The 14,267-nt window shown below is 46.8% G+C and overlaps 1 protein-coding gene across 7 annotated transcripts in view; it reads right to left on the bottom strand.

The window, feature by feature from the left end:
• Window positions 1-13,577, bottom strand: part of CATSPER3 (cation channel sperm associated 3) — a 21,778-nt gene extending 8,201 nt beyond the window's left edge. For 6 of the 7 annotated variants that reach the window (XM_085312806.1, XM_085312804.1, XM_085312805.1 and 3 more), the window contains exons 1-6: window positions 13,332-13,577; window positions 9,885-11,764; window positions 9,089-9,395; window positions 7,754-7,907; window positions 6,587-6,826; window positions 303-485 (exon numbers count right to left, since the gene is read on the bottom strand). In XM_085312806.1, coding sequence (XP_085168932.1) covers window positions 303-485; window positions 6,587-6,826; window positions 7,754-7,907; window positions 9,089-9,395; window positions 9,885-9,945 — 945 coding nt within the window. In that variant the 5' untranslated portion in view covers window positions 9,946-11,764; window positions 13,332-13,577. The remainder of the gene's footprint in view (window positions 1-302; window positions 486-6,586; window positions 6,827-7,753; window positions 7,908-9,088; window positions 9,396-9,884; window positions 11,765-13,331) is intronic. The other variant, XM_085312807.1, reaches the window with a different exon arrangement.
• Window positions 13,578-14,267: the final 690 nt, after the last annotated feature.

The following is a 14,267-nucleotide window of genomic DNA, read 5'->3' as shown; positions in this document are numbered from 1 at the left end:
TTTTTTTTTGTTAAATTGAATGCAGTTTCTTCTGTTTCTTAGAGTTCCAGGTTTAAGATAGCTAGTAAAGATCTCATTGCTGGCAGCTTGAAAGATTTGCTTCTCTGGATTTTCAATACCAGGCAGGAAACTTATCTATCAAATCAAATTTTCACAGAGATCTGCAATATGATCTCACTAGAGAGCAGTTCACGCTCTCCTCAGCACAGTTACAGGTTAATTAATGGGCTTCTTCAGCAGCACTCCAAAAAACAGAGTTTGTTATTTGGCTGACATGAACTGGAAAATGCTGCTGTACTTACAGTTACTAAACTGAAGAGTGTGAAGAAGGCAGCCTCCATGTTGCCCCAGTTTTCAGTGTCTCCAGTTTCAGGAACTCCATACAAACCATGTCCCAGAATGGCAAATATAAACATCAGCAGGAACAGCAAGATGAGGACATACATCACTGTCTTTACCGTCTGGCCAAGAGCCTTTGTGAAAATCTGCAGAAGGAAAAACAAGTGAGTGCTTCTTAGGAGAGCAARATCCAGCCCCAGGTAAAGCAAAGGCTTGCTCAGCAGGGATGAAGCCAGGGAAGCAAGCCAGCGATTCACTAGGTGGTTCAAGTTCCCAAGACCAGTTCTGAACCAGCTCCCTCACATGCACCTGCAGTGTTGTACTGGGAACTAGGGAGAGGCAACCACTGTGCACGGAAGCGCCATAAAATCTGGTCTCTGTGAGCCTCTTGGACTGGGAAATGTCGCTTGCAGGGCTCAGTAGTAAGTGTTGTCCAGAGGCAAGYGCAAGGGCCATTCAGTCCCAGAAGAATAACTCTCAACACACATAGGCTTCTCACTCCCTTCTAAAACACAGTTTCACCATGACAGGTTACTAATGGAGTAACAGGTTCATATTCATAAACGATGCAGCTCTTCCTAACCTATGTGATCCACCGAACAAAAATGAGCAGTGCTATTAACCCTCATGCCTCAGGAACTGGAGGAAGATATTTCTGCTGCCCTCATTGTCCAGCTACTCCTCATCCACTGCTGTGCAGGAAGGGCCCAGATATGGGGAACCTCTCTGATCCCTCCTCTGACTGCTCTCCTAGAGAAAGCCCTGTGCAAAGCTTGGGTTCACCACGAAGGAACAGAGTATGGCCTCTGAGACATACTCTGAGATTTCTTATAAAGACATACATATGACATCAATATATATAAAGACACTCTTGGGAGTTGACGGGAATGCTGGTTGGGGAATTGAGCTTAGGTCAGATCATTGGTAATGGCTTTTAGCCAAATGCAAACTATTCTGTTAACTCCAAATTACAGAAGACTACACGCAGCCTCTCGCATCCATGTAATATTTCTCCAGAGACCAGCGGCCACATGAGCTGGCTGCCTTCCCTTGGTTACAATAAGCCTGCTAACACTAGAGGGTTTCTTATACAGTGCACTAGTTCAGGGACTATCCATTTATCATTTCCTCTTTGGACAATAGCTCTGACTGTCAACAGTATCTCAAGTTAAAGCTCTGAAATCTATCCAGTTGGTCTGCTCAGATGGTACTTCCTGGTGTAGACATTTGTGCAAAGCTAGCATAAGACGTTCTTTCCAATCTCCTCTGGCTGCCAAAAAGCTGATCCTGTTATGATGGATTACGAACTCCTGCAGCAGTTGCCTGAATAGGTCCCTGCTTTTGCAAGGCTTGTCTGCTCTAGAAAACATACCCACAACACTGTGTATGGCCAGCCATCCCAGGTCCTTCTTTTGGCCACTAGTCACCCTCAGCCTACATGGACTGAATTTCTTGGATCTGCTTTTCATCCAACTCAAAGGTAACAAGGCAACACAGACCTGTGCAAAGGTAGTACCTACTTTGCCCTTTTTTTTTTCCCTCTAAAATTGCCAGCTCTGGCGGCTTTGCCAAGAATAACCACAGAGGAAAGAGATAGTCTGGACTTGCACCTGTGTTACCCAGCCTTGCTCAGAGAAGAGTGGAAACAGCAGAGGTTGCCAGCTCTGTGCCTGCACCACASAGGCACAGCAATGGTGCCTTAGATACTTTCAAGCAATGACTTCTGTAATCAGTTCTTTACTGAAATCATCCCAAACACCATGCATTTCTACCTACTCTTAAATTGCAAATATATTTAGCAACTGCTTCACTGCTGCTCTGCAAGCCAAGGACATGCAGCTTGCTTCAGAGCAGCTCTCAGCCCCTGGCAGAGTTAGCCTCTAATCAAGACACATACTTGCCAGTCAAAACTCAGGTGAAGTGAGGTTAAAATATTTTCTCTGGACCAAAGGAAGCCATAGAGCATCCCCAGTTCACAGCTTATATCCACAAGCAGCATCAAGATTTCTTGAGCCTGGTCTCTGAGGGAATGGCCCATATTGCTGAGCATTTCCCCTGATGGGGAACATCCCCAGGTGGATGTTCATTCCCTGCCAAGAGACTGAGGTTTCTAATTGCTCCTTGCCCAGGTGCACAGCTGGTGCTTGCACTCTGCTATGTGAGCTGCATGATTTGCTTGTCCTCTGCTGCTCTGGGTTTTCATAGAATCRTAGAATCAGTAAGGTTGGCAGGGACCTCTGGAGATCATCTAGTCCAACCTCCTCACTCAACAGGGTCACCTAGAGCATGTTAGACAAGGCTGCATCCAGGCGGGCCTTGAAGATCTCCAGAGAAGGAGACTTCACAACCTCTCTGGGAAGGTTTTGCTTGGAGGTAAATCAGGTGATCGGCACTCCTGGGGCTTGTGCTGATACAGACTGCAATTTCAAGGACAAATATTGATTCTTTTCAGTCTGTCATATACCTCCCTGTAGAAAGTCTCTCATGCAGACAGAACACCAAAAATGTCTAAACAGCTGCCACAGAGATGCCAAGAGCCAGGTGGCAAATCTCCTGTGTTGACTTGAAACAGTGGTGGGTCAGCTGAGGATGAAGAGGCTGACATAGTCCTCTAGTACTGCTCTCATTTCTCCTTCCTGGAATGGCTCACACCCACAGGATGCCAATGTTCTTCTGTCTGCTGCCACCCTGGAGCAAACCTGCTTCAAAGACCCTTTCACCTGCCTCGGCTCACCCTACTCTTCCCCAGCTCTCTGCATTCGGCTCCTGGTAGTTCCTGGCAGTAGGATGCTCAGGCTAAGAGGCACTGGCAGGCCAATGGATTGCTGTGAATTTAAAAAGATGAACTGCATGCTTAGGACAGAAAGACTCTGGGCCCATTGCTCCAAAGAGTCTCAGGATTTGCACCTATTATTTGCAGCTCCCAGCAGGGCTCTGTCACCCAGACAGCAGGTGTGGCACACTTACGTACTCGTTTCACCAGCTTCAGCCTTCTTTTCTCATTTTTAGCCTATTCTGCACCATTGCACAAGGTTTTGGTGGACACCAGAACTGAAAGCTGCTTGGCAGCAGTAATGCAGCTTTCTTGGCCACACACAATAACGGGCAGCGACGGAGCGCACGAAGCAGTTGTGCTGGGCCCAGAAAATACAGCCACACTGAAAACCAACACCAAGAGACAATGTGCTAAAATCCCCAAGTCAGATGGAGGTGAACACCAAGCCCRCAATGCAATGCAAACACCGGCTGCATGGCAGCACGACAGAGAAGGGCATGGAGGACAGCGGGGAAGAGCAATATCAAATGCAGAGAACATCTCAACAGTTGCATTGTCTGAAGAAGTTTCCCCAAAAGGCCGGGCTGGAAGGAAAGCAACAAAACCACAGAGTATGGTAGCAGYAGCTCTATGAGAAGGAATCAAAGGGAAATTTCCTGGCATTTCTGCAGGCGTGGGACGTCTCTGGATGCTAACTGCAGGCTCACGTCCCGTCCCCCCCCCCGACACGTACGGTCTGTCCTGCAGGCTGCAGCCAGGGAACAAAAGTCATTCAACCCCGAAATCATATGACATTTTTGCCAAGTTATGTAACGGCGTTGAACAGATTTGGGCTGCGGTACATGATCATAAAGAAAAACAACCACCCATAGCTGAGGGTAACAAGAGGGCTGTAAAAAGGCTCACAGCAACTGCAGGCTGGCAAGTGCCTCCTGCGCAGGAGCATCAAATAATTTCCAGTTGCCAAGGCATATCTTGCCTCTCCGGCGCTCTTTCAGGAACTGCTGTGGATTCCTATGAGCTTTTATTAAGAAGGAGCTTTGTGGTTCAGAGTCTGCACAGGTAGTAAACTACATTGAAATTAATCCCAAATATATTTTTTTAAAAAGCAGAAAAGTCCACTTTTTCTTTAAGAACAACCTGGCATTTTAAAAGTTTATTTTCAAATTGAAATAAAGATGAATGGRGCCTACACTAAAACAGGGATTGCAGCTAACAGAACGTCTCTGTATGGAATACAACAAGGAAATTATTTCCTCAAGGTGGAAATTTATTGCTCCAAGGTGGAAGGCAGAGTGTTTTAAAGAGGTTTTTAATTAATAAAGGGAAATGTGCCAAGAATGTGTTGCATGTTTGAGTTCTCTGCATTAAATACTGCTAACCTGTTGAGGGCTAATTTAGACTTCAATTAATAAATTACAATATACACACAGGTATAAACAACCTCCCACACCTTCAGCAAAATGCATTTAGACAGCCCTATAGCATTTTAAAACAACTTTTAAGCAAAGAAGTGTTGCCTCTTGGGTTGTCAAACAGCTCAGGGCACTTGTCCTTTCAGATCAGGATGCAAAGGCAAGTATCATATGCCCCTGAAAATGAGAAAGCAGCAGCATGGTAGGGGTTTGCGTGATATTTATAAYAGCTTTGGGACAGGAAGGGACTGTTAGAGCCTGAAGAACTTTCCTCTTTGGATATTTTTCACTCGATAATGCCATCTGGGCACTCTCACCCAAAGTCAGGATGCAACTTCTCAGTGGCCACAGTCCCTTAGGTGTTAAGTGTCCTTGTCTTTCATCAAAACATAGATTTGTACAGGCCAGATTTTCAAAGGCATTTAGGCTCTTAAAGTTGCAGACTTGTGCCTAGTGGGATTTTTCAAAGCACCTTAGCATTTAAATGTCTCATGAGAGTAAGGTGCCAAATCTTATCCTACAGTTTTGCTTACTCTTTGTCCCCAAACAAGGCATCTTGTGCCAGCRAGTTCCACAAGTCGAGTGTGCATAGTGCAAGTTTCAAACAGACAAACACAAACACTTTATCAGTTTTAAATATCTGCCCACTTTGCCATGCATCARTTTGTTCTTTTACAATCATTCAGACAAAAACATGAGCATCTGATTCACCTTTCCTAAATCATTCATTATTTCATATGCATCTCTATGTTGTCCCTTCTCCCAGCAACACAGAATAATTAACATATAAAAGTCTGGTGATAAGTGACGTTTACGATCCAAACTAGAGGAACGAAGGCTCAGAAGTGAACATTATAAGAGCCCTGTGCCCATAAACATCCCACTTCTGGTGGGCTACCCAGCCAATTAATTACATGCAGAAATGCTGGCTGAGCATTCATTGCCCACATAAGCTCTGTGCTGAAAAACAAACCTCCAGAGTAGTCAGGAGAAAACTAAGTAGGAGATGGTGTGTTGCAGAGAAAAACACACACAGACCAAGAATAATACATAACCTATATTTTACAGGGATTTTTTTGTGTCTACTCTGCTGTAGTAAAAAGAAAACCTCTACACTCCATTGGGGGTGAGCAGCAACAGGGAAAAGAAACAACAGCCAAGTCATAAGCATCTTAAAAAAAAAAGAAGAAGAAGAAGAAAAAAGAAAAAAAAAATCAGAAACAATTAGCTTTCTCCTTCCCTCACAGCTACTGTAATCATCAACCCAGCTCGAGGCCAGGCAGCCCCCCAAGACACCAGGGTAAACTGCAAGGCCTCTTCCACATCTGAGCTCGAGAGCATTCAAGAGGATATTTATATTAGCAAAAAACCAGCAAAAACTGGGATTGTTTGAAAGATGAACACAACTCGCTGTTTTTCCTCTGACACCTCAGGGTCAGAGGTTCCCTGGCRCTTTCCCTAGGCCAAGCCAGCAGCAGTGTCAGGCTGCAGGGTTGTGGGCAGCTGCAGGCACCTTCCTTCCTCCCTGCAAACGCACGGGCAGGCTTTGAACCCAAGCGTGGATACCAGCTCCTCAATGCTCCTCTCTCTGCCTGAGCCCTCTTAATAACCTAACTTTGAGTCCCGCTGCTGGAAGCCCCAGGAGACCCAGCTCCACACACCGATGCTTTGCTGACGCAGCACTATGACAAAGAAACCCCCCACCCTTCCAGATACAGCAAGAGCCCTGATGTACACCCAGCTTTGAGTTTTGCTGGATTTACTTATGCAAGGTAACAACACAACTTCAGTAGCAGAAATAACCTCCCATGCCCTGCTAAAGCATGCTGGCAGTGCGGTGATGCTAGTAAGGGGGCTGCAAGTCATTAGGATCCCCAGCAACAGGTAGTGTTGGTGGGGACTGAGAGGGGGGCTCCTGCCATGCTCTGACAGCCAAGAGCTGAGCACCCTGGCCAGCAGGACTCAGTCACACTAACCTAAAAAGACCAGAAAAGAAACTCTTAGCCCAAAGGGAGGGGAAGAGCCGCTATGACCTGTCCAGGGAGCAGTGCTTTACCCTCATCCCGTTGCTGTACTTGATGAGTTTGAGAATTCGGAGGGCCTGGAGACCTTTGGCCGTTTCCCAGGAGTGGAAGTGCGTGGTGGCCCCCGTGCTGGAGGCGTACAGGATGAATGCAATGAGCAGGATGACAGCATCTAAGACATTGTAGCCGTCCTTCCAGTAGGTGATGGGATCTACGTACAACTTCATCAAAAATTCGCTGGTGTAGATGGAGAGGATGAGAGTATCTGTGAGCTGGAGAGACAAGGAGGTAAGCCCAGGTGGCTGCTCTGATCGGGCATCACATGGCAAAAGGGTCCTGAGCATGTCCCAGAGCAATGGACGCCTTGCCACCTCCTCCACCCTGGACTCGCACTGCCTGCTTCTCCAGCACAAAGCCCGTTTCTGGAGTCAGAGTTTTCTAAAACCTCTAAAGCTTGTGACGGAGTTTCCTGACATTAGCCAGGCCTGTCTATATATTACTGGGATATATAATTAAGGCTAAGAGGTTTGCGTACAGTAGCTGACTTGTGTAACACGAGGAAATCAGGGAGTGTGACCAGGAGAGATTTTCAATGTGAAAATTGAATATTAAAAGGGTGCTTAAAATCAGCTGTGCTAAAACTACAAAGGGGAAAAGAGTTGCCATGGAAAGGACCTAACAGTTGCATTTTAAGAACGATAATTACCAAGTGCAGGGATTTAAAGCTTGCCCTTAAAATATGTTTCCTGGCATAACTCCATGACAGCAAGGCCCTGGGCTCGCATAAGCAACTGTCATGCCAGGTGCCTGGTGACTGAAGAGTTACTCATTTGGGCTGGGCCTCCGGTCCTCAGTTAATTCATTGCTTGAAACAAGACAAAAACTGCCTGCATAGGTGAGCTACCAGCTCCCCCTCTCAGTACACAGCAGCACAAGGAGGCAAAGCCATACCATGGCYTTGGTTACGTGCCACCACCACCACCGTGCACACAGCCAGCCCGGCACTGCTGCAGACATGCTGTTGTCCCAAGGAGGGATGAGGGGATGCAAAGGGCTGCAGCCCAGCAGTGATCCCAACCTGCAGGGGCAGCCGGACTGGCCAGAGATGCAGGTTTTTCTCCCATCCTCAAGGAAAGCTTTGTATCTCTTGGTTTCTCTCCTCTTGACTGTGCCAGGTGGGAGCACTAGCCATGCCTTACCGCAAAAAAGGTACTCGAGCTTAACCTGAGGCGGTAGTCAGTCTCCACAGCCAGGAAGATGGCGTTCAGTGAGATGCTGCATATCATAAGGAACGTGAAGACTGGACTGTTCAGCAGTCTGCGCAGGTAGGCACAAAATTCGGTGTCCTTTCTCCTGTCAGRAACAACAGAAGAGCTAGACAGAACCAGGGGCCCACCATCAAAGAAGAGTCAAGAGAACACGGATGTCCCCTCACCTCTGGGTGTCTCTGTGTCAAGCACAACAGGCATCAATAAGCCCAGCTTTCCAAACGGTCCCAACCACCCTGAGCAGTGGAGAGGGCTGAGAAGTTTGGCTCAGTTTGCAGCTCAGGCCAGCTAGGTAAGCAGGTATTTAGCAGCCCTGTTGCATGTACCTTATCACTGCTGGATTCTGCAGTCATGCCTGTGGACATGCTTGGTGGGTATGAGATTGAATCCAGATTAAAAGCATGTTCAGAGACTTTGCAAGGTGTCACGTAGGGATATCGTCACTTGGAACTTGTTGTCCTTTTTTAAAAATATCTGCAATCTCAATCAAGCAGCAGCAGCTCCTGATGACATTTAAATTTAATACCGCATAGAAAACACACAAAATATCATCCTGAGTAGATCTACTCCCATACACATTATTGCAGAGTCAGAGGCACAACCATCCATTTCCACAAGCTGGATGGTTTCCATGATCAAACCCAGCAGCTGGCTCCTGCTTTATTTGAATTCTCAGTGCATTTTGGTCTGAATCAGAGCTTTTCACCTCGAGTCCAGTGGGCAGAAATCCACACACTACAATCATCTTTCAATTAGGTCCTTTTTGGGTAGGTGAAAAAGCCACATAATTCTGTAGCAAACAAGGACAGACCTGTCCCAAAGGGAAGGACTGCCAGAGCACGTCTAGCTGCTTCTGGTCAGAAAAGACGCATGAAAAGCAGAGTCAGATAGATGTACTCTGTTCTCAGCAGAAAGATCTGACTCAGTAAGATACTCTTGTTCCCCTACTTCTGCTACTAAATGTCATGGTCTAGTAAGCACCAAAACTGAGGAAATTAGTTAATGTCAGTGAGGAAAAAACATTTAATACTTAGTTTAAATGCTTACTTAAGAATAATTTGTTAAATGTTTGTAAAATAGTAATTGAAATGTAACCAAAGCTAACAAAAAAAAAAGTCCAACCTTTTGTTTTCATTTAAAATAAACACATATTGGCTCACTCAGTCATGTACCAGGTCCCACAGCATAAGAACTACTTAGAGGGTGAATCTGATCATCGTAACCAAGACTTAACTCCACATTAAAAGGTCTTTGCTGCGTGCGTACCTGAACTGCCAAAGCGCAGACCCTCTCGTATCAGTTTCAGAGGAGGACTTCAAAGATTTAATCAGCAGCTCGGATATCACTTGTCTCTTCTGGGCAGGCTCTACGTACTCCATGCGCGGGCTCTCCCAAGGGCCCCGCTTCGGCCGCCGGGGCGCCCAGCTCTCCCGAAGGCTCTCGGGGCGCTCCGGCGCTGCGGGACGGCGGCTGCTCCGCCTCGGAGACGCTGGAACCCGCTGCTCGGCRCCGCCGCTCTGTGAGGTCGCTTCCAGCGGGAGAAACCAGCCGGGCAAGCGTCCGAGGCCGAGCCCTGCATAAATAAAACGCCTGYGCTGAGAGAGTAACGAGCAGACGCTGATTATACCTAACTAACTGGTTTTGCGTTGCTGAGCGGTTCAGGCACAGCATACGAGTTTTGGCTACAGATCTATAAAAATCCATTACTGACAAAGCAGCTTGTAATCCAGCGCAACGCAGCTTGAACCCAGGGCTGGTCACTTCAGAGGCACCACGGAGCCTCTCATGGGCTCGATCTCCTCAAGTCATAGGCATATTTTAGCAGAACTTCAACTTTCATTGAAAAAAAATTCAAAAACGAGGGCACCTTGTTTATGAAGGAAAACTTGATCTACTCTTCAACGCCCTGGCATCTGCCTGGGCCTGTAGGCACCCTGAAGCACCTCCTTTGCAGACCTTCCCTGCACCTCCACAGGTGGAAGCTGCTGCTGCGTTGCAAGGCCCGGCCAACACACGCCTCAGCCCCAYGCAAGCCGAGCAGCACGCAGGAGAAGGCTCTCACCCAGAAGAGGAGATAACYACAAGGCTATGTCACTCGGGGACCTGGCCCCCATCAGACCCATCTTCTCTGGGGAACRTCACATCTCCGCACCGTCATGGGAGGACCAAGAGGTGAAGCACTGGAGGGAAGTGCTCCAGGTCCCCAGCCCCGTGGAGGCAGCAGTGCACCAGCCAAAACAGCAAAAAGATTCCTTTGGCTTTGACAGTCCAAAATAATGTGAGCAATCCAAGCGAGCTACTTTGCTCTTTGCTCATTTTAATGTATTATTTTCATCCTGGCAATATTGTCTTGAAAAAAAAAACAAAAAAAAAATTTACAAGCACTCCTATGATGAGGTGAAATTATATTCATTTTCAGTGTTTACATTCTGCAATGTGCCAAAGTAGTGGGCGAAAGGCATTTTTATTGCTGGACACTGCCCAGCTCCTCAATACAAGCCACACAGACAGTTTTTTGCAGTAATACTTTCATTACTCAGGAATGAGGAAACCAGGAAAAGACTCTTCCTTTGTGTCCAGGGGGGCCCCCTTTCAGCGCGCGTCACTTCGTGCCTCACTGCAAGCCCAGGAGCAGTTTGGCCACAGCCTGGCGGAAACTGCTACACGCTCCGAGGTTGTTCGGGAAGAACCGTCCCACTGCCCTGGTTGGCTCCATTTTTTCATGCCTTGTCCCTCAAGCAGCAAACGTTCACCTCCAGCTCACTCCTAAAGGGCATCAGCAGACACTGGAGCTGAGCTGTTACATTTCAGCTTTGCAGAGGGAAATCCTTCTTCATGTCGTAGAAGGATTRCTTGTACCTGGAGAAGGTACAAGGGTCCAAGTGCAAATCTCTGCTCTTGCTGCAGGCCCAGACAGCCTTTATTGCTGGCTCCAGCACCCCTGCAGCCAGCGCAGGCTGCAAGCTGGCCTGACTCTAGCCAGAGGAGCACTGACAGCCATGGCTGGAGTATTTCCAAAGTTTGTTTGCAAATGATTGTCAGTTCCTCATCAAAGGATCCAACTCTGCAACAGATCTTCAGCATGAGTAGTGCTGACAAAAATACAGCCTTTGATGTCAGTGGGATAACTCTCAGTCATATTTGCTTTTTGCCTTGTTTCTTCAGGAAATATAGCGAGAGTATTAACAATTGCCAATTTATTTCAATTAGTCAGCATCTCTGAGCTTGTTAGTCTGGACGCTCTGCAAGCACTTGTTCCAGGACACACGTCTTTGGCTAATCCTGAGGCACAGCTTTGGGTAAGCCACAAATATTTGTTTCTTGGAGCAAACAATTACGAAAAATTGAAACTAGCTTGTGCAGAGGAAATCACTAGTTTGAATTAATTAACAATCCCTTCATTAACCTGAGGTTTAAAAGGCCAGCAGAGATGCACATGCCAACCAGAAGCTGCAGAAAACCTGAAGTCTTCAAAATTGTATTTTGCCTGATTGAAAAGTACTTGCAGGCAAGGAAAAGGCAGAGCAGGGCTGAGATCTGGCACATAGGAGGAGTGAACAGAGAGGCTGTGTTAGAGCAAGGATCTGTGGAAAACCTGGAATTACTTTAGCCTTCAAAACCTGGGGATGTTGGAAGCATCCATAAACCAGGAAAGGTTCAGTACCGTGATAGTTCAAACCGCTGCTCTGGTCTCACCTTTCCCTAACACCACACCTACCCATGTCCTCCTCGGTGCTCTGACCCCAGGCCAAGCCAGCTGAGGGAACTAAATCAATAGAAAACTCAAGTCCAACTGGATCTACATTGTTGCTTTGTTCTGTTTAACGTCCAGGGCTTCAGACAGGGCAGATTCACAGCCAGCCGACACCATCACACCAGCCTGAACTCATTCCAGTTCCTTCAGGCTCACTCCAAAGCAGGGGATGGGCAAGGATGAAGTGCCTAAGGAGAACAGAAAAGTAATCATGTCAATTTTCCCTCCCAAACTGGAGAAGTAGCTGGGTGAGGACACTTYCCTATTAGCTTTTTTTTAGCATCTGAATTGCCCCTCTTGAGAGAGGCTAATTAACAGAAAAAGCCAACTTTTATTCAACAACTGTATCTCATGCCTCTCTCGTCAGGTCTGAGCAACAAAGATGATGACAAGAAAGGACAGGAGGAATCCCAGTGTGACGATAACTTACAAACCAAGACATAAAAGTTTGTTTTCTCGCATGCACCTGCAGACCTATCTATAGGACTTATCCATGATCTGGCTGCCTTTTCTCCCCAGACCCACCAAGCTGAGTCTGACTTGGCTGAAACCTCTTCTCAGTTCTGTCTTTGCCTTTTCACCAAGTACTTTGTAGGACTGTCATTGGCATATGCACGTGCAGACATCCCTACCTTTAGGGGGAATAGGAATGAYTCTATCAACTCCTGACAACACACAACCTCAGTTTCACCCAGGCTGAGAGCAAACRTGTGTGGGAAGATGGAGCAGCCTTAATGAGCAGAATGGCTGTGACAGCAGGTGGTAAACAATCCCTGTGCCGAGTCTGCAGATAGTTACCTTCTTGCTGTATCCAACGTGATTTTTAAAGTTTAGTGGACTTGGGTTCCCATTTTAAGGAAAGGGAAGAATTATGTGCTGGAGGCGTTTCAGAGACTGTCCTATAAAGGTGTGATCTCTGCTGGTAGCTGAGCAGTTAGCAGTCCCCAAACGCTCCAGGACTCAGGCAGTAATCTCAGCAAAGTTGCATGCTGCAGGCATCTTTCATACTCTGCTCTCTCAGCCTCAAGTTTTAGCTTTTTAATTTCCTGTGACCATGGACCAATGTCAGAGGGTCTCACAGGGACTGTGTTTCCCACAAGTCACAGACTAGGTTGGTGAGGGGGACACACTGAGTTAAAGTTAATTTAGATGCAGGGAAGCTACTTTCAAGGGGAAGGTTGTTTCGTGATGGATTATACAAACACTTAAAGCCAAAATCAGCCTTCAAGCAAAAGACAAACTTTCAGGGAAATATTTAACCTGGTGGCTCCTAGCCATGAGCTGAACATCACAGTAAACAGGGAAATGTTACTAGTTCGCAAGAGAGGSATCATCCCACATTAGGGTGCAATCCTGCAGGCTAATGGGGAACAGGCACCAGCCCATGCACATCTATAAAACCCACACAGAAGAGAAGCCTGCACACCAGAGGAAGTGGTACTTCAGGCAGTTGTTCAAGCCCATGATATAATGTAATGCAGCAGCATGACTGCAGAGATGCCATCACCTTGAAAAGATCCAAAACCTGCTGTCTGGCTACTTCTGTTCAGAGCAGAGCCTACGATACTCTTCACAAGAAAGGCTGCATTAGGCAAAGTTTCCTGGCCAAAACGCAGTATCTGTCACTACATTCTTGCTATACATTTCCCAGGAAATTTCAGCTTGGCCAGGAAGACTGTGCTCTGCTGCACCGAGCCCTCCCCACCTCCCACAGCACCTGCGTGCTCACCAAGCGACAGCCACTTTGGCACTCACGTGGGGAAGGTAGTTGAAGASACACAGGAGCGTGGACTAGGGCTACGTTGCTCGGAGTTGGGGATGGCTTAGATTACAAAGGGAAGCCAGCTGCTTCTCAGTATACTTCGCACAGGCTATGGTTCCCTTGCCTTGCTCTGCAGAGAGYGGGTAGTTTGCTACGGACGTTAGAGATGTTGCTGGAGACAGGGAGGAGGTGGAGTTCACAGTGGTTCACCACAGGTCTGGGATGCAGTTCTCCTTGGAATTCTGTCAAACACAAAAAAAGTGCAATTATAGTGAAAAAAGCATCTGCCCCTGTATAGCAAGGCAAACCCCAGGAGAACAGCAATGCTCTCCGTGCTGGGAAGTGCGGGTACCAACCAGCACAGGAAAGCAGCCAGCAGCAGCTTAACAAAATKATTAAAGTGGGACTAGAGGAAAGGACACTATATGATAGCCCAGGGTGAAATTTTGGCTTCAGTGGCACGACGGCAGAACTCTCTGAAGCCTCAGTAGAGCCAGGATTTCACCTGCAACTGTCTTCAAAGTCAACATCCACTGGAAAAGCAAATGGGAGCACTTTATTCACTGCTATTTTTATTTCATTGTTAGTGTTGCACTGCAATACTCACAAACGACACTCACAGGTCTTTGCAACGCTCCAAAAGTTAACAAGAAGTTGTTAACTATGCCAAACTGCACGTTTCAAAGCAGGGCTCCTCTTCTCTGACTATTTTGCCTCTTCACTAGTCAGAGCCTCAAAACACCGCAATTGTACAGCGCTATGCYGTAACTAGACAGTGTAGCTCTGAGAGCTAAGTTAGTTGGCGGGGATTTTGTTTCTCAGAGTATGTAAATAAATATCAATACTCTAAACCAAAGACCTCCCAGTAACTAAATATTATTTATCTTAAAACTAAACAGCTTTGTCACATATGTATAATAACAAAGAAA

This window comes from Rhea americana, unplaced genomic scaffold (assembly GCF_003343005.1).
Source record: "Rhea americana isolate MKP2758 unplaced genomic scaffold, rheAme1 scaffold_37, whole genome shotgun sequence".
In the NCBI taxonomy this organism is placed as follows: Eukaryota; Metazoa; Chordata; class Aves; order Rheiformes; family Rheidae; genus Rhea; species Rhea americana.
The sequence above is the reverse complement of the archived record's forward strand: the minus strand, read 5'-3'. Positions and strand labels throughout refer to the sequence as shown.